This window comes from Centrocercus urophasianus, unplaced genomic scaffold, assembly GCF_019232065.1.
Source record: "Centrocercus urophasianus isolate 14NV4802_14NV808 unplaced genomic scaffold, USGS_Curo_1.0 seq_34, whole genome shotgun sequence".
NCBI classification, from domain to species: domain Eukaryota; kingdom Metazoa; phylum Chordata; class Aves; order Galliformes; family Phasianidae; genus Centrocercus; species Centrocercus urophasianus.
In genome coordinates this window covers 6,522,330-6,543,309 of record NW_024884911.1, presented here as the reverse complement: position 1 = coordinate 6,543,309, position 20,980 = coordinate 6,522,330, and the positions used below count along the sequence as shown (strand labels likewise).

The 20,980-nt window shown below is 44.8% G+C and overlaps 1 protein-coding gene across 4 annotated transcripts; it reads right to left on the bottom strand.

Annotated features, from left to right (window-relative positions):
* Positions 1 to 768: 768 nt before the first annotated feature.
* On the bottom strand, positions 769 to 20,573 carry UBAC1 (UBA domain containing 1). 4 transcript variants are annotated; one of them, XM_042830828.1, is made up of 11 exons: positions 20,395 to 20,573; positions 14,842 to 14,962; positions 13,353 to 13,426; positions 11,983 to 12,090; positions 11,376 to 11,493; positions 10,578 to 10,686; positions 9,056 to 9,287; positions 8,275 to 8,361; positions 7,997 to 8,135; positions 5,884 to 5,913; positions 769 to 5,787 (listed from the first exon to the last, which is right to left on the bottom strand). In XM_042830828.1, the coding sequence occupies exons 1-11, from the start codon at positions 20,530 to 20,532 to the stop codon at positions 5,672 to 5,674; spliced, it is 1,272 nt and encodes a 423-aa protein (XP_042686762.1). In that variant the 5' UTR covers positions 20,533 to 20,573; the 3' UTR covers positions 769 to 5,671. The 4 variants fall into 4 exon arrangements, with proteins under 4 accessions (XP_042686762.1, XP_042686763.1, XP_042686764.1 ...); XM_042830829.1 differs by having other exon boundaries at positions 11,376 to 11,478; XM_042830830.1 differs by lacking the exon at positions 5,884 to 5,913.
* Between the last annotated feature and the right edge of the window lie 407 nt (positions 20,574 to 20,980).

Genomic DNA, 20,980 nt, shown 5'->3' with positions numbered 1-20,980 from the left:
TTAATAACACTGCGTTCAGAAACCTGCACAGAGCAACAAGCACTTGGATGGCTCGTGTTCTAACCCCCCACCTTCCATGGGATGCAATGAAAATTACTGTGAATGCCTCACAAGTGGCTGCAACATGCGCTAAACCAACCGGCTGCTGGCAGGTGCTCTTCCTTGCTCTGAACACTGTGTGAAAATGCTAATAGCCCCACCTATTCCTCAGAGGAAAACCTCACTCACTTACACTCTCACTCAATTGCCTCCATGGCAACTGCACACAAGTGGGCACAGCTCACAGGTGCTTCCCGTGTGGTGCCAGATAGCCAGCAGCACTGGCACAAGTGGGAGCATTTGCATTTAGCCGTGTGCTGCATCCCACTACACTGACAGCTGCTATTTGCTCAAGCTGTTTTCCTTCATGAGGGTTCCCCTGTTGCAGATTGATGAATTGGAAGCCTTTTCTTCGATGACATTCAAGTTAAATTCCTCTTTAGCATCAGTCCATCACAGGGAAGCACCAAATGCTGCTTCACACGGCTCTTACAGTGAAACCTACCACTGAAACTTTGTCCTGAGCAATGGAGAAATGGTTTCCAGATGCAAAAACAGTAACTGAATCACCATTTGCCACTCACGTTTTGTTACATGGTTAACGATCAGCTATCAAAGGGCCTTACTTCCTGAGAAACAACTCCAGCAGTCTGCAGATACAGAGAAAACTGTATCTGAACAGTTCAGAAATGTTCGCTACCCCTAAAAATGATGTTGCAGAACACCTTGTAATAAATCAAAAATCCTTTATTTTTAAGTTATAATATAAATTTACAGCACACACAACATCAGTGTCTTTAGTGTGTATGTGTGAGCAGGCTTAAAGACTCAGCATTCATTCCAGTCTTGCTCATGGGTATGACTTCTCCACCTGCTAAAGGTACGTAACTGTTCCAATCTGAACAGGTCTGGCTTAGCTCAAGACCTCAATAACCTCTAGGAAAATACTTCAGTGGACAACAGCAAACCTTTAGAAGAAAAACAAGTCAGTAGCACTTCTTCCTTGCTGTCTGAAGGGCTCCGTATTGGGGCGAAGCCGGGCTCCCCAGGCAGGGAGAAGTCAGTGACCCACATCAGCGTGTCCAGAATGAACCCTGAATTCCACAGGCTCAGCGATGTCCGCCCTAGTTAAGCTTCATAAAAGTAATGTTACATCTTGGAAACAGCTGTGCATGCCACACACCAGTGTCAGCTTCATATAAAAATTATCATATGCCATACCTCATGATTTTATACACAGGTGAAATCGCGATATAATTTTACTGGTGCTACTTTGTGGTAAGTGCTGAATGGCAAATCACATTCTTGTACAGGTTGTTAAATTACAACACAAATTTGCAAGTTAAAGATCTCCACAGGCCTCTGTCATCCACCGCAAAGACACTTTGTTCTGTGGGGCTTCATTTAAAACATGATTCAATTTCTTCCCTCTCCCCAGAACACGATATAAAACTATATCTAAATCCGGAAATCATTTAATGCATCTATATTTATTGAAGTTCACATGCTGCAAACAGGATCTGCATTGAAGATCTTTAAATCTAGGAAAAAAGGCCCTTCAAACCCCCTTTCGTTATCAGGATGCAGGTGAGAACGACTGCCATGAGAACACATTCACATAGGCACGATGTGCACTGCTTGCTCCTTCCTCTGCAGCACTGGGGCTGCCATCCTGGCCAAGCTCACTGACTGTCCTAATTCTGACAGCAAACCAATTGTCCCAAAGGAGAGGACACAGTCAGTGGTCTGCTCATGCCTTAAAGCATAATGACTTACAACTGGATGGAAAGATCCAGCTCCAAGTGCTGCTATTCTGCCAGTTAATAAAAATGCTACTTACTGCAAGTAGAAAAATGGGGGAGAACTTTGGAAACGCTCACTGTACTTCAAGAAAATTGCTGCTGAAGTCACTGGGAACCTCCTTATCTCCCCTACAGGCAACGTTTGCTGACAGTGTTACAATACATTCCTTTGGTGCAATGCTTATTCAAACAACTTGCAAAATATATTCGAGGTCCTCAGCGCGTGAATCACAATGTCCAAAAACTAACAGTCTCAAGTACAAAGGATTCCTATCACCACCCAAGCGTCTTGGATATGAACATCAGTTTTCAAAAGACAAGTTGGTTCCAGGAGAGGGAGGAGAGAAATGGGGGTCAAGGTTCTGGGACACATGTGGGACAGGCCGGGAGCAGCCCAAAGCGAGCAATTAGCAGCAGCTTTCACAGCTCTTGCAGGAGCGAACCTTGCACTTTCCCAGAAGAGCAAGAATGCAGTGATGACTGCTTTGGAAACAGTGCAAGTTTATTGTCCAGCTGCACGGAGAACAGAGGTGTCCTTGAAATGGTGGTAAAGATCAGCACACCGTGCAAGGATGATCTGCTGTGGCCATTTCCACACAGTGATGCAGCAATCTGAAAGGAAGACTCACGCCACTGCTCACACTGAGAAAAGAATGGCATTTTCTTTGGACTGTTCCTAGAGGTTTACAGGAGCATTATGCTATCTCACAGGCTCACAGACCACAACTGACCAAGGTCCAAGCTGCAAAGTGGCCACTGGCACTTTTTCCAAGTACATCCCTTTAAGTGCACCCCCCTCGAGGATAAACACGAAGCCCTGAGAACAAACTTCCACACAATACATTTCTATTAAAAATATCAGTGTTTTGATGACAAAATTATAGATTATATCTATTTAAATAAATAGCCAGCTTTCAAGAGTCGTGTAATATCAAAAGGCAGAAGATTGTCTTGATCAGTGGATAGGGGAAAGAGCTAGGAGAGCTGTAAGGAATAGACACTGCATTGTAAGAACCACCTACTGTTCCATTTCCTTATTTCTCCTTGATTTCACAGGCTTCCAGTCGTTCCTTTGGCTGTTATGTGACACTTACACATGGCATATCTTTACTAGTTACAACGTGAACACCAGAGATGCAAGCACAGGACCTGAACCTGTAAATCCTTACTCCCACGAGTAGTTCTTCACGAAATTAACTTATTTATTAGAACAAAAACTTCTACTCCAATATGCTTAGGGACCTCTCGCTTACAGAGCAGATCCGTCAGCCTTTTATCCTTTAGCCACAGAACAGGCAGGTTTGTGCCCAGGAAGCACTCCTAATACAGAGACTCCTCTGGCCTGGAGATCTGCCTCCACACGTTCTGACTAACAAGCAGTGATCAAGATTTCTGCAGATTTTGTAAAAATTGGGACAAATCAATGCTTCTACAAGCATAATGAGCTTGCAGCCATCCTCCCACTGGTAACTCATCAAGCAGCAATACACCCAGTTGTCACAGGGACACACAGCTCCTCAAGTCTGCTGCCAATTCATACCCACAGAACAATGCTGGTGTCTTGATTAGCTCCTCAAAGGGTTTGTTCAACCTTAAGGGCAGTTTTGGCTTCCTTCAGTTCAACTCTTAAGCCTTGCTGCAAACCTCACACCTCCTAAGTCCTGGCCTCTTTCAGAGACGCCACTGCAACCTTAACCCCTCCAACATTTCAGCTACACAAGCTTTGAGCTCTGAAATAAGCAAAGCCAGAAACAACCACATATTCTCAAGCTTTCACACATTTTAAAGATGCAGTATTCCTTTATCCACACAATTTCTAACTGCTGCTATAGCACCAGGTGATGTTGTTGAACCCTGGCATCCTTACCTTCACCTATTAGACGTGCATTCCTTGTTTTACTCATACTTTCTTCCTTATAAGCCAGCAGTGGCTCTGACTCTGTTCTGGCATCCCAAGGGAGGCAATTCTGATAACTTTTACCACTCCTACCAAACTGACACAGAGAACAAGCGCAGTAGCAGATCCTGGCAGTGCTGCACTCTGCAGAAATGCACGAGTAGCAGAATCTTCACGCTTAGGAGGAGCCACTCTGCTCCTGTGAAGGAGGTCAGACAGCATTCAGCTTCAACCACACGAAAACCAGAGAGCCTGCTCAAATTCATCACCCACAGTGCCTTGGCAGCGGCAGCAGGCAGCCCCAGGAGCAGCTGGGTGTTGGAACAACCAACCTGAACAAACGCCTCTATAAACCCTGGCATTTCTAAACACAAAAGTAAATATTTCAGCAGTTGCGAACCATAAAACTTAACATGAAACTACAGATAACAAATTAAAAAAAAATCCTGGGATACTAAGTCAAGATAAAATCTCATGCTGTTTTGTTTCCCCACCCTTCATCTTAATTATGAGAAATTGGCAACTTCAGTGCCTCGACTGCACAATAGCACAGACGAGGTGCCAAGTTCAGGCCAAAACTTGTCATAGGGTTTCAGGTTGCATCTTGTAGCATTTTCCTTCTTAAAACAAAAACATACACTCAGAAAGGAACTTGGCAGAGCCATCTGGGATCTATTTGACAGACACCTTTCAAAAAGAAAAAGGCTACACAACACAACTGCAGCAGGGATTGTGAGACGTCAGCTGCGTTTCACTGCCTTGCAAACAAAAGCCTGCATGGCCCAACCATGAGAAATGGGCTCAATATTCACCAGTGAGTTCTTAAAAGCTCACGGCACCTGTCTGAAATCTCCACTCTTCCAACAAAACTAAGAAAGACATGGCCTGACTTTCTTGATATTTCCAAACAGAAAGCGTCGAGGACAACCACTTCTATGCCAAAGTAATTAATTTGGAGCGTGCTTTTAAATACATTAAAAAATAATACAGAATACAAAACCCAAAGTGTTTCTGCTTCTTTGCAGATCACCATTCAAGGGAAATCCATGCAAATGAGTTGCTTTTTTGTTAACAGTTTGAAACAGTCAACAGCACAAGTTCCCCTTTGCAAAACTGTGCACACAGAATGGAAATAAAACCCACATGAAAATACCCCCCTTGCACTAAGATATGGCATAGGATAACCTTATGATCTGCAGCCTACTGGAGAATCCAAGTGTTGGTGTAATAAGTTCTGCCATCAAAGAGATGCTGCATCTTTAACATAGCTGACAACCTCTGAGAAGTGTAACTAATGTTGGGCTGGAAGAACACTAATGCAGGAAATAAATAGGAAAAAGTAATGCTATTTATTAGACGAATTCCATCTATGAATTATTCTGTTTGAATCATTATGCAAGACAAACAAGTCTGGACAGAACTGTGCTTGCACTCCCAATATTTGGGCTTTTAAAAAATATTTCCTAAGAATCAATTTTTAAAAGCATTTTGTCATTTGATATAGCCATAAATTAATACTGCATGGAGATGATTAATATCCTATGCTAGTGGTCAGTGACCTTTTGTAAACGCTAGCCAGATGCTAGTAAAACTGGCTAGAAAACTACTGTCACAGGCCTTTTTTTAACAAGCAATATCATATTTCTTTCTGACAAGCATATTCTTAATTGTTTTCACAAAACCTTTTCCTATTTTTTGATACACTTTATTTTTAACCTAACACCTGAAAACATAGACAAGTCTTCAAACCTCTTCCACTAACACTAAATTCACAAGGCAATTAACTTCAGTTGGCCATAACTACATAAGCTCTCACGTGAGACCCCTACTCAGACAGCATCCCCCCCCCTCCCCAAACAATCCATGCACCCTCCCCATTGAGAAGGTGACACAAGGGACAGCAGGAAGTGGCACAGTGGTCTGGCATTCCCCTCTACGTGCGATTCAGCGTCTGGAAGATTCGAGAGATCTGCAGCATGACAGGCCCAGTTTCTGGATCGTTCATCCACTGAGTGCTGTTCAAGGGGTTTTCAAGCATATCTTCAAAGGCTGCCAAGAGAAGGAAACCAGCACGTTACTGGTCTTTCAGCAGCACGCGCTGCAGGTTTGGGATGCTTCAGCAACAAGAAAGTCAGAAACACTTACAGCTCATCCAAGGCAGCGGGCAAGCAGCCCCTGGGAACGGTGAGAATCCATCACACGGTTACCATTTGTTCTCCTGCATCTCCACACTGGGCTGCTACATGCTGTTACTCTTTCCTCACTGCTCAGTATTAAATTTACCACAGGCAGAGGCCGATTAAATACTCAGTCTGGATTACAGTCCATCTTACATAACCTCAGTGACATGGGTTTGAAAAGCCAAACGCTTTGCTAAAGTCTACAGACAGAACTTTTCCTTTACAGAGCAGTTTTGCACTCAGTGTAATAATGCTCTTCAGATTGACACACCCCAGGAGAAACGGAGGTGCCTCAGTCCCTCCTCAGGAATAGGGCTCTTCTGGGTTTGCAGAGTGGCTTCTTCTAGCCACTGATACTGAGGAGGCCGAGCAGCCTCCAACACCATATTCATGGAGGGCTGGAAAGGATTTCTCTGCTTACATCCACACTGGCAGCAGCAGCAGGGAACACACCACGTAATTGGGTTCTGAATGTCCATCTTAGAATGAGGACATTTGGGCAGCACTTTTTTTTATTTTGTCATTACACTGAGTTAGTTTGGTTTACTTTTATTTTTTACATGATGGTTTCCACTTTTCTCTTTATTTTGAAGGAACTAGACATTTGGTGCAAGAGCTAAGTTACAAATTTGGCAAAAGAATGAATAATCTATAACCTTTTTGATGGATACTGTGCCAGACTAGTGGACATTTGGAGCAGTCATTACAGAACAGAAAAAAAGCAGTTGCATATCTGACCTATTCAGAAGTCACCAAAAGGTCAGAGCTAGAAGAGTCTGGCAGTCCAGCATCAGGGTGCCAGCCTGAACCTTTCCAGGAGCATTAGTGTACAAAGCTCTGAGTGACCTTAGTGGGAGCCATAAGCACCCAGCACCTCTGAAGGCTCATCATTAACACCTTGCTCAAGGTCATGCTGCAAGCTTGCTGCAAAGCCCAGAATAATGTACAGATCTCACCTTTCACCACTTCAAGTGTCCTCTTTTACACGCACTCAAGAGCTTAAAACTAAACATTTCTCAACATTCCTTAGGTATCTAATTAAACACAAACACTTATGGTTAAAATCTGCGGCATAAGCAATTTGCTGATGTATCATTGCAAATACATTCTGATGTTCATCCAAGCTTTACAAGCACATATAATGACATTTCATTTTCTATTTATATTCTGAGCTGCAGTGGGGAACCGTCTTTGGAAATAAGGAGACCATTTGCTCAGAAATGAGAGTGGGAAGGGAAGGTTCTGCTCTTGAATTATTTAAAGTCTTGCAAACATTCCCAATTACGTTTAAAGCAGCATCTTAAAAAGCTCTCCTGAAAAAGCCATGTAAACACCCTTTATTTCAAAGCAGAGTTTTGAATAAAGTTTGAAGCCAAACACTAAATGCAAAACTTTATATATACAACACAATTGTTGCCAGTCTTCTGCATTGCCCTCCAGCACCAGAGAGGCCAATGCACAAGAGATCTGCATTTCACCATTGATTTCATCAGTTGAGTACTTGCTGTGCTCACAGCATTTTTGAGCAAGAACACAGACTTTCTCACAGAGCTGATACTCAAGAAGGGGAAAATATATTTTCACAAGCGCTATCTGAGTTGTGATAGGCAAAGCCTTAGCACTGACTTCTTGTTTGGTTACACTAGTTATCTTCCACTTCAATGATCAGAGCACAAAACACAGCAAGCTGTACAGCAGGAGACAGCCTTGTTTTTCCTGTGAAGTCATCAGGGTTCTAAACAGACATTCCTTTTTTTTTTTTTTTTTTCATTCTCCATGGCCAAAGAGAGCACACTAAAGCTCTTCTAAAACCACAAAAGCATTGCAGCAGCTATTAAAGCTCTGAGTTCAGCAAGGGTAAATCAGTAGTCTAAGAAATTAGCATCGTTTCTGGGACATCCCAAGCTCAGTTCAGGTTATAGCTGAGTTGCAAAATGAAATGAGTTGCCAGTAGTCAGAAAAAAGGTACAGAGCAGCACTCATTTCATGGTACGTGTTGTCATCACCCTGTCTCTGTTCTTATTTGCTAGGAACTGCAGAGATGGAATATATTTAGTGGGAACCCAATCAGGACTTACCTAGTAGAGTTTTAGGGTTGGTTAACCCTAACTGTACCACTGGGTTTTCTAAGATGGCTTGGAAGAGAGGGCTGTTCGTGTCAATTCCCTTATCTAAGTCCTCTGGAGAAGGCTTTCTGTCTCCCAGCAGCCATTCACACTGAAAGAAATCATCAGGCACAACAGATTCCATGATCGATCACTTCACCCCAGTAACAAGATCAACCAATTCTGCAGTGAAAACAACCAGCTGCACAGACTACTACAGCAGCAAGGAAAAGAAATGACACTGTACTCACGGCTGCGTTTTGCTGGTTGTTGTTTACTCTGAGTGCATCCACCACTTCTTTTTCATCAAATCCCATCTCCATGAGGGCAATGACAGCCTGTAAGATTTGCATGGATTAATGTTTAAAACAAATGAGAACAACCAAATGCTTCACTTTCTGCAAGGGAGCTTTTTGTGGGGTAAAAACTCAATTGTTTCCATTTGCAGACCACTAAGTAAACTTTGCTACAAGGTTTTTGAATACTGTACATCAAAAGTGTCTTTATTATGGGAAGCAAGACTGAAGACAGTTCCTATTCAGTAATGAAAGATGGACACGAGGCAAAGAGCAGGCACCTGGTGTGGGAAAGAGCAAGACTGAAATATTTTTAAACTTCTCTCACATCACAAAGCTTTTGCTGATGTCTCACTGAGAGATTGAGCTCCAGAAGCTCCAAGACTCTGCCAACTCGTAGCTTTATTCACTGGATTTAATTTCACTTCCTGCCTTTATTATGTTGCTAGTATGAATTATATATTTGGACAAGTGCACCCAGATAATGCTATAAGAATGCTTCATCACTTAGAAATTGTGCCTGGGTCATTCAATACAGTATTTGCAGCTTTTGACTTAAATCACAAAAAACACCTATTTATAAAAGCCCAGTGGTGGATTCTAAAGAGCACCTCCTGGTGAGCTCACAGTGCGATAACAGCACGCCTTCCCATTTCAGCTAACACGACGTTATCAGTAAGGGACAACTTCTGCAGCTGATGCAGAATGAAGGAGCAGAGAGGCAAGCAGCACACACCCGTGGGTCTGGACGAAACTCTCTTTTCCTTCGTATCTTCTTAAATATTTCAGTCAGCTCATCTTTGGCTTCTTCCCCATCTGCTTCTGAACTTGGACCTGCAGTTGCTTCAGCAGAGGATGCACCAGCTTCAGCTGCAGCTTCGGAAGGCGTCTGACCTGGCAGCGGAGCATCCACTGCAGGGTCATCTGCGTGTTCTATCAACCACTCCATGGCCTGTGTCACTGACATACTGAAAAGAAAATCAAAACAAAGGGATGAGGAATGCTCCAGACACACAGCAGCACTGCACACATATTTTTGCTTCCCATGGCATCTTGACTAGCTGATTAATTATTATCTGCGTAGTCATACAAAGTATTGGAGCAAATTTTGAAGCACCTTAATACTCCATGCACTTGAGGCTGCACAGTAATCTCTAAAGCCAGGATGACAGAGGAGTGAAGTCCAACCTGGACAGTTGTAACTCAGGTTTTAAAGGCCACTTCATGGGGAGGCATCTTGTTCTCCACATCAGCAGCTCTATTTCACAACAAACACACACCGACTACCAACAACTGCTGACAAAACTACAAAGCATGTTCCCAATGGAACCACATCTCTGAGAGAAGCTATTCTGTTGCATCTTAGGGAGATCTCAGACATCTAGTGATAAAGGAACGTCGTTAACAGTGGAAGAGGGTGGGACAAACATTACACATGCACCATACACCCTGAGCAAGAACAAAATTTAACACAGGCAATTGACTGCAAGAGCTCAAGCTAAGAGATCATGGGAGAGATCCAGCACATGCCTTCCCAATGAATACATAGGAAGCAAAGATAACAGAGCAACTGAACGTGCAATTTCATTTGATCACACAGTAATTGGATGTTCTTAAAAAGGAAAGGGAAGCCCTTGCCTATCTGGCTTTTCAGTTACAACATGAAAGATGGAGGATATTGAGGGAGAAAGTCCTTCGAAGACCAAAGGAGAGCTACTGAAAAAGAAGGACTGTTATTTGGATTTGATATCATTAGACATTTTAGTGAATAACCTAAGAAACCCATCTCAGAAGTGAGGCAGCACAACTCTTTCTTCTTATGGCACAAGAACTGTATTACCTCCTATTTCTCTACAGTTGCTATCTGGGCTTTGTAATATTCTTGGAATGCTTTATTTAAAAGATCAGCATAAAGTATTTTGTTACAGTTGACAAACCAGTCTGGAAGGGCTTAGCTTGCTTTTTTTTTCCCCTCTGTAAAGTTTTAGAGCAGAAGATGTGAGTTTAATACTTGGAAACAGAGAGAGCTTGTCAGCCTTGGGAACTGCAGACTGACTTCTCTCCAGAGCAAATACAACATAGCTTCTCCTTTCCTCTGCCAGCTGCACCTGCAGGTTGCCCGAGGCAGCACTCTTCCTTGAGCCAATGCTTTTTGCTAGTTCTAGGTGACCCACATAAGGAGATTTCCCTAAAAAAAATGTATTTTTTTTTTTAAACCATACCAAGTGATTTACAGGCAGCATGCCAAGTACACTTACTGATTTAATCGAAGGGCTTTGACAGCTCTGCTCTCTGGAAACCCCATTTCTGTAAGTTGCCGCAGAGCTATCTCATCCACTCTGTCTTCCTCATCCTCATCCAGCATGGCTACACATACACAAACAGAACAATGTTGAGACTAACTTCAAGCTAAAATAAAACCCTTTCTCAATGGAATGGCATGTGTTAAGTTCAAACCCCATTCTTCTCTTCCATCCCTGCTTTTGTTTCCGGCCAGAATTTGCTATCTCATCATTTAATGTGCTGTACTCAGCTTGATCAGGCTCAGACAAATTCTTCCAGGACAAAGACTTATTCCAGATACATTCAAGGTCTCAAACAACAGACAGCAAACTCTCATATGACTACATGTCCACATAATTAAGTATATGGGAAATTCACTGAAGTTTATCAATAATCCAGAAAGCAATTTGGACCTGGTCCTAGCAGATCTCAAGGGTATTTCCCCACAGACTGAATCAACAGCTCCAATTTCTCCCCATTTTACTGTTTCCTCGTGCATTTCCAACTGTTCTTTACCAACTCTTGCAAAGTCCTCCAGTTATTCCACTGCTGATGATTTTGTTTTTAAATGGAACTTCTTATCCATCCCAAAGGGACCTCATAAATCGCCCAGTTTGATAAACCTACACCACAAGCTGAAATCTCTGCCGCAAAGTCATTAGCAGCTCTGCTGCTACACTGAAGTTTGGACTTAATCCTGCAAGTCTACTCTTCTGCTGTGTAAGAAAACAATTCCTGGGATTGAACTAGTAACTGTAGAGATATGTTCATACCGTTTGCCTTCTTAAATAGTTCAACTGCATCTGGGTTCAGTGCTAGCAATTTCTGTGCAACTTCAATGAGAGAAACTAAGATCTTCCGGAGCTCTGTCTGGAACTGCAAAAAAGGAAACTGTCAAAACATTTAGATAGGAGGCTACCAGACATCACTAAATATTAATAGAGAAGCTGTTAATATCAGAAGAGAAAAAGTAGCCCCCACGCTGTTGAAGACACAGCTGGAAGTATTGCAGACAGCAGTCGACTACTGAAGTTCAAGATTTATGACTGATGTCTCTTCAAAGCCACGGCAGAGAAAACTTTGTGAAAACGTGAACTATTCAAGATTGAATTGCACATTTGCCAGATCTTCAGAAGCATACTGAGGCTTTCCCAGGGAGAAATAAAACATTTTAAGTCATAATTTAGTGCAGCGTTTCATAATCACTAAATAACTCAGGGTTTACACACAGATTGTGCTATCTACTTTCATATACACTGTACACACTTCAATTTCTCCCACAGAGAAAGCCTAACCACATTCATATGGAAGAGAAGAGATTATAAGATAAAAGTCTACTTGGCTACCAGCGTGTGAGTTGAAGTCAAGTCCAATACTTACATCCCTCATGTTGTGCTGGGCCACAGTGCGATCTACATTGCGAGAGGGCAGATTTGCAGTTGCTTTGAGAATAGCATCCTTATCTGGAGCTTTCTGCTCTTGTTTCCTCTGAAGGATGGGAAACACAGTCAGGTTTCATAACCCATTATCCACAGAACAAAGAACATAGCATTGCTGAGAGCAGTTTCATATTCTTTACCAAGGCATCAAGCAGTGCTCTGTAACTTGCAACTAAGAAACAGCAGCCTAGCAATACAATGGATTAATAGCACTAACGTCACTTTGCAATTACAGAGCAAAACAGGACCTGCTGGGTTGCCCCACTTTCAGTCCTTGTATCTATTTCTGTTATTTAAATGTGGGGAAATTCCAGCATAAAGAGGAAAAGTGATGTGCCAAACATGGAGAGAACTTGGAGGGCCTCAATTCCCAGGACCATACTCTATACTATCTGCTCAGAGCACTCTCTTCAAATCCAGGGCTTGCCAAGAGCTGTATCAATACTGTGAACAGACTAACACTTAACTGCTTCACACTGGAAGTGCTTTATTGCTTGCAAGTATCATGCAGAGATATATGGTGCCTCTGACATTTAGTACATGCTAATAGTCCAGGACAAAACATAGCAGGGGTACAAACATAAACATTTCACAGTCTTATATCTTAGGCTCTTATGGTGACATTCTGCACAGCAAGACCATAATGGAGATAGAGACATACACCAATACCTACAGGAAGGGATACAGAGACATACACCAATACCTACAGGAAGCAAGAAAAAACAAAGCTGTGCAAGAAGGCAGACAGACCCAGGAATTCACAGCGTTAGGCACAAGCATTGCTCCAAGTGTTCACACAGTAACACCCACTGCAGTACCACTCGTGTCTGAACGTCATCCTGCACATCACTGACCCTCATTAAAAACTACATTCTGAGGAAAAGAAAACAAACAAACAAGAAGAGCAAGGGGACAACACTCTGGACCTCGTTAGGGGATGATAAGCCAGACATTACTGAAGACAGAACACAGCCTCAAGCAAATTAATGGATTTCTATAAAGTTTTCAAAAGAGATGCAGTGAGGCACTTGCTATACAGTCCCTAAGTATATATTTTTTTGAAGATGAAATCTACACCACTTGCACAGAGTGCATCTGCATGTCTTACTCCACAGCACGTGTTCTCACAATCCAAGTTAAAAAAACGTAAAGTAATTCTTCAAAGTTTGGAAGGAGGATGAAATATTTACTTTACAGTTTAACTGGGTGCATTTGTCCCTACACAGAGAATACACCGTGACAGTATTTCTGTAGCTCATTAATAAAGCAGTTAATCAAATTGGACAAGTCCAGAAATCTTTTCAAACTCACTTTCTCCTCTGCAGACACATCTGCCATTTTGGGGAGCGGAGGTGGCGCACGCTTCTTTATTAAGAGCAAGACATCTAAAAAGAGAACGATACTGATGATGTAAAACAGCTCTTGCAAGATAAGTCATGAACTCAAGCTTTCCTAGAGATGACTTTTCTATTAATTCCACTGTTGTAGCATCTCAGTTATTACCACAGAGGTTCTCAGCTCAGAGCCCAGAACATCTGCAGTCCTTCAGCCAGACAGAGCCTGACACGCAGTTTTCAGTCTATCACATTAAGAGGGTAAAAAGCAAACAAATCATGCTTTGTGCAACAAGTTTTGTTGGCACAGAGCAGCCAAGAACAGCAGCTGGTGCAGGCTGTTAACCCTCACTTATCCAGCTGACAAGAGCGTGAAAAGATTCACACGCTGACTTTTGGCTGCCCTGCCCAGCAGCAAGTGGAGTCAGCCAGTGGCAGTCAGCTGTTGGCTGCCATCCTGCCTCCCTGACAGCAGCTAGGCACTTAAAGGTAGAGCACATTGCAGGGGAAGGAGGGGTAAAGAAGCATTCCATGACAGCTTAATACTGCTTAGTGGCCACAAACTGCAATTCAAAGGTCTGTAGGAGCTGGTGCCTCACCTAGAAACAATACATCACCAATCAGCAAAATAAAGCTGTGCCCTGCCTAAGATGGCAGCTCTCAGCTCCTGCCCTGCTCCAAGGGTGACACTCCCTTGGGAGAGAAAGACAAAATTGCTGATGGTCATAGCAACAGCTTTCCAACCTGCATGAACTCCTGCATAAGTACAGGAACACTACTCCTGCAGTTTCTGGTTCAGGCAGTAGCCCATTTTACAGCAGTTCTGCTTCTCACATTTTCTGGACCACTGCCTTTTGTCTCCACAAGGGACCATCAGTTTAAGCCGTCCAGTAAAAAGTGACTCCAGCTACCCTGACAGCTCTCATCTTCAGGCCTTCTTCTGTTTCATGTTAATCCCTGACATCTGTAAAGTTCACACATGCTCACATACTCTGTTGCAGTCAGCAGTGCTGCAGTGTGGGGAGTTCTGAGCTACACTTGGAGAGGACTGAATGGGATGTAAACCGTGATGCTCAGATGTACTTCAGCAAACAACATTCCACTTGACCTGCAGACCTCAAGAAAAGCCCCAAAGGTTTCAGGCTGCCTTTCTTGAAATGCTCAAGCCATTTTTGGATCAATTTGAAGGATAACTGCTGCCTTGAGGGTTTAGACATTACTTTAAGGGAGAGAAAAATAATTTAACATTTTGACTTAATGAACACTCTTTATATCCTGTGTGACTCTTAAAAGGAGTTAAGGAACGAAAACCATTCACTGTGTATTCTCATCAAGTGGAGAAAAAGTCTCTTCATTTTTGCCACCTTGTTAGTTTCCCATATCAAAACAGTGCTGCTAATGCAAAGTCACAAATTGGAACTCAGTTTCTCGTTTCCAGGCTGGTGAGATTAAAAGGACAACCTTACCTCTGTCTTGAATGTTCTCCTCCAGCACTGTTTTTGTGTCTGTTAGCACCTTCTCAGAAGTAGCATGTATCAACTTATGATGTGTCACAGTTTTCGGATCCTCCAAGCTCCCAGGCACACACTGCAGAAGACAAATACTGAACATCAGAAGAAAGAAATAAACCTATTGCGTGAATCACTGCACTTCACACTTAAGATTCTCCACCTGCAAACTGCGCCACCATTTCCTACTTCCCAATAGCTTCAGTAATGGCACAACACACCAGGGGTGTACATGTGAACATAATGTACTGTTAAAGAAACTGAGGGTTGAACTGTGCTGTAATGGGGTTGGTTTCTGCCTGCACATCCAAGCTCCTGGCTGGGAAGAATAACCAACTAAGGTAGCATTCTAGCTTTCCTTCCTCAATGCTGTTAAATCAATAGCTATGTTTAAGTTCTAACTGATGATGACACCCCACAGAACTTACTCACAACTGTCAGTTTCAAAGACCAGATGTTACATCCCATTCATTCCACACGGGCCCTCCAAGGTCTCCATGAGCAGATGGGAGACTGCTGCAGAACGGTGCATCCCCATCACAATCCAAACTCAGAGTGCCTGGTCCTACGCTCAGCCCATGGAGACTGCGAGTACAGTGAGGATGGAGCTGCAGTGTCAGCTCTGCAGCAGCTCACAAAGGTCACTCGCTCTCAGTGAGAAGCTGAGGAGTAACAAGTTGTGTCGTGAAGCTGGAGGGGAAATCCACTGCCAGTGTTTTTGCAGAGAGGGGACTGCAATAATGCAGCACACTTCTCATTTGTAGCTCGTGTCAGAACACAGAGACTCTGCTTCATCCAGTAATTGTTATTTACACACACTGTCAAACCAAACAAGCAACTGGCAGCAGTGAGTTTGGAGTGCTTGACCTTAAACTGGGAAGGAGGCAGCAGTCTGCAGGTTGAAGCCAAAGCCTTGATGCTGGAGCCCTGTCTGGGCTTCTTGCTGAAAGCACTGAACAGAAGTCAGTTTCACAACTTTTCTTCCCCACTATAAATAATCAGCATGTGCTAATCTCCATATATTAACACTGTGCTCTACTTTCTATTACATTTCTAAATCATACATTGTCTTCATTCACCAAAAATTCCAGTTTGAACCCCCAAAAGCTCACAATACGAGCGTCAGCATAGATTTGTTTTAGAGCTACACTAAGGAGCATGAGGAATATTTGTGCAAGTAGGCACAACAAGTTCTCCTTTTTCTAGGCACAGAAACTCAAATATAGAGAGCTGTTCCCCAGTATCAAACACACATTCTGCCTACAGCTGAGGAGTTTTGCTGGGACAAAGAGCCTGATGGACCCACGTAATCCCACCAACAGTGCAAGGGACCATTTTGATCCCCTAAGAAAACTACAAGCTGAAATGCCATGCTGTTTATGCAATTAAGCATGAATCCCCCAGCATTTGTGCCCCAGCCTTACTGAAGGGTTTAAATCTCCTGGTATTTTAGTGCTGCAACAGAAAACTAAGAAAAACGCATGCAGAACTTGAATTGACTCATCTTCACACTGGAGTGGCTGCAGATCCACAGCGAGAGATTTCAAGAACATTACATCAGTGCATCTAGAGACTTCTAATTTGTTTGGGTGAAAAAAAACAAAGCATAATGGATGCAATTCCAGAAAGGCAGAATTAAAAATAACCACCTACCAGAACCCTGAAATGGATGCTGCTGCTCTCACCACAAAATAGGACACTTAATTCTGACCTCGCCTGCTCTGCTCACAGAAAACAGCTCTCGATGACTCCTCTTTCAGAGCACATCTCTATTGAGCCACTTCTACCCCATGTAGAACAACATCCCCACCCTTCAGGTAAGGAAGCCATTTCCAGAAGCCCCACCAACATCAGTGCTTTGCTTCAAACGTAGCATTTGGTCACAATGCAGCCCCCCTCAGAGGAATCCCTTTGGATCCATCGTCACTTTTTCTGCTGATTTCAGCTGCTGGAGAACTTGTTCGTTCCTTGGCTTTTCTCCCCAAAGGCTGCACTTGTTCTCAACACAGACCTTCAGTTCCTCACCTGAACTTCCGTGCTGCTCTGATGCCTTGGCAGGATTAAGGTGAGAACGTTAGAGTCCTGCTTTGCATAGCAGCAGCTGCTTACCAATCCTTCAGCATATTAACTGCTGAACAAAAGCCAAACAACGCATTAAAGCTTAGAAGTAACAGGGAGTAGCTCCTCTAATTGATCTGATAAGTTATACTTAGGAATACATCAGTTGGACATGTCTCCAAACAAGCTCAAAATACTATTTTTACAGATCCTTACAGTCAGAGCCCAGAAAAGAAGAGCTGGGAGCTGGGAAGCACCCACATGGGGGGAGCAAAGGATGTACCTAACAGCTGCTTCCTACCTGGCACACCAAGCTGTGCATACAGTGTGCATGCAATCACAACACTTACTAATGACATCAACGTGTAAGTGAAAGACTAGACTCACTTAAACCCTATGAATTCACAATAAAGCTGCTTTAAAACAAACGTCCTGCAATCATCTGTTCTTATTCCCCATTTCTTTGATCACTGCTTGACAACCGTGTAGAACAGTAAGGCAAATGAAAACAGCACCTCTATGAGAGGGAATGCTCTGTGAAACACCCAGCACATCTTGGCCTATTTTAACACGCCTTGGAAACAGGAAGGCCATCTTCACAGCAGCACCTGTGCGAGCTCTCAGCAAACCACCTGGAATGGGCAGCTGGGCTGATCAGACCTGGCTGCACAGCCCTGCTTCCTGGGAACACCTGACAACAGCCAGCATTCTTGTATCACAGGCTGAAAACAGCATCCTGCCCAGAGAAGAGAATTCCCTGCTCAGAGGGAGGTGGCTGTGGCACCACGCAGAGGTGCAGCATGCTGGAAGATGAGCTCTCCTGCATCTTTTCATAAAGAAGGACCCTAAGGAGAGGATCTGTTGTCTCACGATTTTGCTTCCAGCATAAATATTTGCATGTCCTTTTAACACAGGAATTCACGGCAGGCTGTTCTACAGCACAGGTGAGAAACCTATTTTTGCAGATGCTTGAGCAACTGCTGGACTTACAAGGCCTGGTGATGAATGCTGAATGCTATTTGCAGAGCTTGGAACCCTGATAGACCACAAAGCTTGCTGCTTATTTTTAGATTTTTATTTATTTACTATGCTTTAAAAAAAAAAAAAAAAAAAAGAGCACAGTACTGCCACTCCTTATTACTAAGCTTGGGTGGCTTAAACAACAAGTATGCAAAGCATACAGAGGGTCAGGAACCTCCCATATCCCCGTGCTCTGACAGCACCTCACCCCTCTGTTCCTAGGACAACCTTTAACACACCTTAAAACCCACACGAAAACCACTGAGGCAGCTTAAGAGAAAGGAGGACAGAAGCACAGGAGCATTAAAAGCTCACACAGATCACATTGGTGCATCTCAAGTGCACGGCCAAAATTTCTATCAGAAATACTACCAAGCCTCAGCAAGGAGCAGTTCTTACAGTTCTCCAACTGCAGTGTTAGAACCAGGACTTCCCACGGCACCTTCAGCCAAAGCAGAGCTTGAAGTGTCAGCTTTGGGCACAAGAATCACAGATCATGAAAACACATAGGAAAGTTACACTTGGGCTGCCATGGTTATACTGAGCTTTCTCAGCTCTGGCTCTGAAACAAACAGTGGATTTTTAAGGAAGCCACAGGGGAGCATGGGGCTCGATCCTGCCAGCTGCACTGCACAGAGACCTCAGCCTGGCACGGAGGAAAGGCACTGCTCCATGAGAACACTTTGGTTGTGAAATCTGCATACAGAAATAACTAGGAAAGAAAACAACACTGCCAGGTGTTTACTCACAGACTAGACAGCGTTACCGAAGGCAGCAGTTTCCTGGCTTAGGACCACCACTACATTGTTACAGGGCAACAGATACAGCAAAAAAAAATAAATACCACCCAACCCTTTCATCAGTTATGAGAGAAAAAAACACATCACAAGTGACACTAGAGAGAGAGCAGTAAGCACTGAAATGCTAGAGGGACAGCACCCACCTTCCCAACCCCAAACTAGGCGTTCTAATGGAATTACCTCCCTTCACCTCCTGAAAGAATGGTTTCAAGGACTTCAGAGAATACACTAATCAGCATCTGAGGAGAGATGGCTGCATAAATTACCTCAAGGTGCCATCAAGATTCATCGCAATGCACCCGCCATCAGGAGTCATGATTTTTCCATTTCTATTTATCCCCTCCATAAAACTATATATTATCCATAATGGTTATGCAAATCCAAACCATTAGCACAAAGCAGCCAGGAGAATGAAATCAAACATCTTGCCAAGTTATCAATTGTCTTCCACTCTGACTCGCACTGCAATGCAAGCATCTATTCAATTATGTTTCCTGATAATTAAAGGCTTTTCAGCTCTGCACATATGCATGTAATCATTACCCCACCCTACGTCTTTGTCTAATCCTTCAGCTGCACTGAACGGGGACAATACAGGAGCACTTCCTTCAGGAATGTCACAACGTGGGGAGCACAGCATCTTCACTTTGCCTCAGAAAGGATCACACCTCCCACAAATAAAGCAAATCCATTTGCAGCCGTTCTCATCCCCCAGTCAAGAAGCACAAAGACCAAGGCTCTAGAGGAACAGCGTGCACTGTGAGCTGTAGATTCCAAGGCTTCTAGCTGGAAGCAACCAACCAGAAGGCACAAAGCAGAGGGCAACAGGGTTGCGGGCCACACTGGCAGCCAACTCCCAGCCTTCACACAGCGCTCAGACTGCTGCTTGTCACAGCTTCTCACGCCGGTACTTTGCTTTACTAAGAGCATTTCTTAACATGTTTGTAACACTTCAAAGGCAAAAGACACTAAAAACAATCGATACGAACTGCTCGTCCGGAGGCCCTTTGCATTCCAAGCCAACAGCTGCCCGACTCCCAGCTGCAGTTTGTGACCCAAACAGCCCGACCTGCTGCCGATTCCAGGCAGGCAGAGCCGATGTTGGCATCAGCAACAGCTTCACACCACGTTCGAAATTCAGCCCCGCAGTTTTGTAACCATTCGCTTTCACCTTTAACACCCATAGACGTAAATGGGAATGGGGTAACATCGCATTTCCCAGCCCAACTTTTACGGACCGCCAGCGCATTTTAAGCATTTTCTCTCGCAGGCAGCCAGCACCCATCTCCCCTTCGGCACATCCACGAAGGCCGCACCGCTGCGAGCACAGGATGCCACAGAGCCCGCGGTGCCCAAAGGCTCACACACAGCGCGGCGGCTGCGGGTGCTTCTTCCAAAAGGGGAAAATCCCCCCCACCACTCCGCATTTTCTGCTCGTTCCCCAACGCCAACAGACAAAACGAACTCCGCTGTCACTCGGCGCTCCCCCAGCAGCCGCTTTTCTCTCCGCTTGCCGCTTCTTGCGGTCCCTCCGGGCCGTTCCCGTAACCCCGCACGGCTCGGGCTCCGCCCGCCGCTCCCAGGCCGTGATTTTCGCACCGATTTCGGCCCGAGGCGGCGGGCAGCTCCTTACGTGCTTCAGACAGCGCTCCTTCAGCTTCTCCACCGTGGTGTCCTCGGGTACCTCCTCCAGCCACTCGGCGCCCTCCATGGTGCACACCTGCAGCCGCAGCACCTTCCCCGCGAAGATCTTCTCCTCCTGCACGAACATCGCCGCCTGTCCCGCTCCTCCCCGCCCCGCCGACGCCTCAGCACGGCCCCGGGCCCCGCCGCGCTACCGCCGGCCCATGAAGGTGACCCCGGGAGCCCCGGAGGAGCCGCGAGGAACCCGCGCCGCCGGCACCGCTGGGCCCGGCGCTGCGCTAAGGGGACGAGGGCGCACCGGGCGGCCGGAAACGGAAGGGCGCGGCGGCCCGGTGCCTGCTGGGAGTTGGAGTTTTCGGCGGCGGAAGTGAAAGCCGAGCCGGAGGGCGGGGCTGAAAGAGCCGAGGAGCCCTCCTCCCCCTCCCCCCCGCATCTCCCGCCGCGCTGCAAGCCGGGAGCCGCAGTCCGCCCGCAATGCCGCCCCCTGCCGGCAGCGTCGAGCGCGGTTCCGCGTTCCGTCGGCAGGTGGCGCCGGGAGGCCGCAGCCTGAGGGCGCCCCGTGCGGGCGCGGCACT

Excerpts from the sequence above, each read along its gene's own strand:
- UBAC1 (XM_042830828.1), bottom strand. The coding sequence starts at position 20,532 with ATGTTCGTGCAGGAGGAGAAGATCTTCGCGGGGAAGGTGCTGCGGCTG. Across the intron at positions 9,288-10,577 it reads AAAGCCCTTCGATTAAATCA|TATGTCAGTGACACAGGCCA; the intron begins GTAAGTGTACTT and ends TTTTCTTTTCAG. Across the intron at positions 5,914-7,996 it reads CAACCCTAAAACTCTACTAG|GGGCTGCTTGCCCGCTGCCT; the intron begins GTAAGTCCTGAT and ends CACCGTTCCCAG.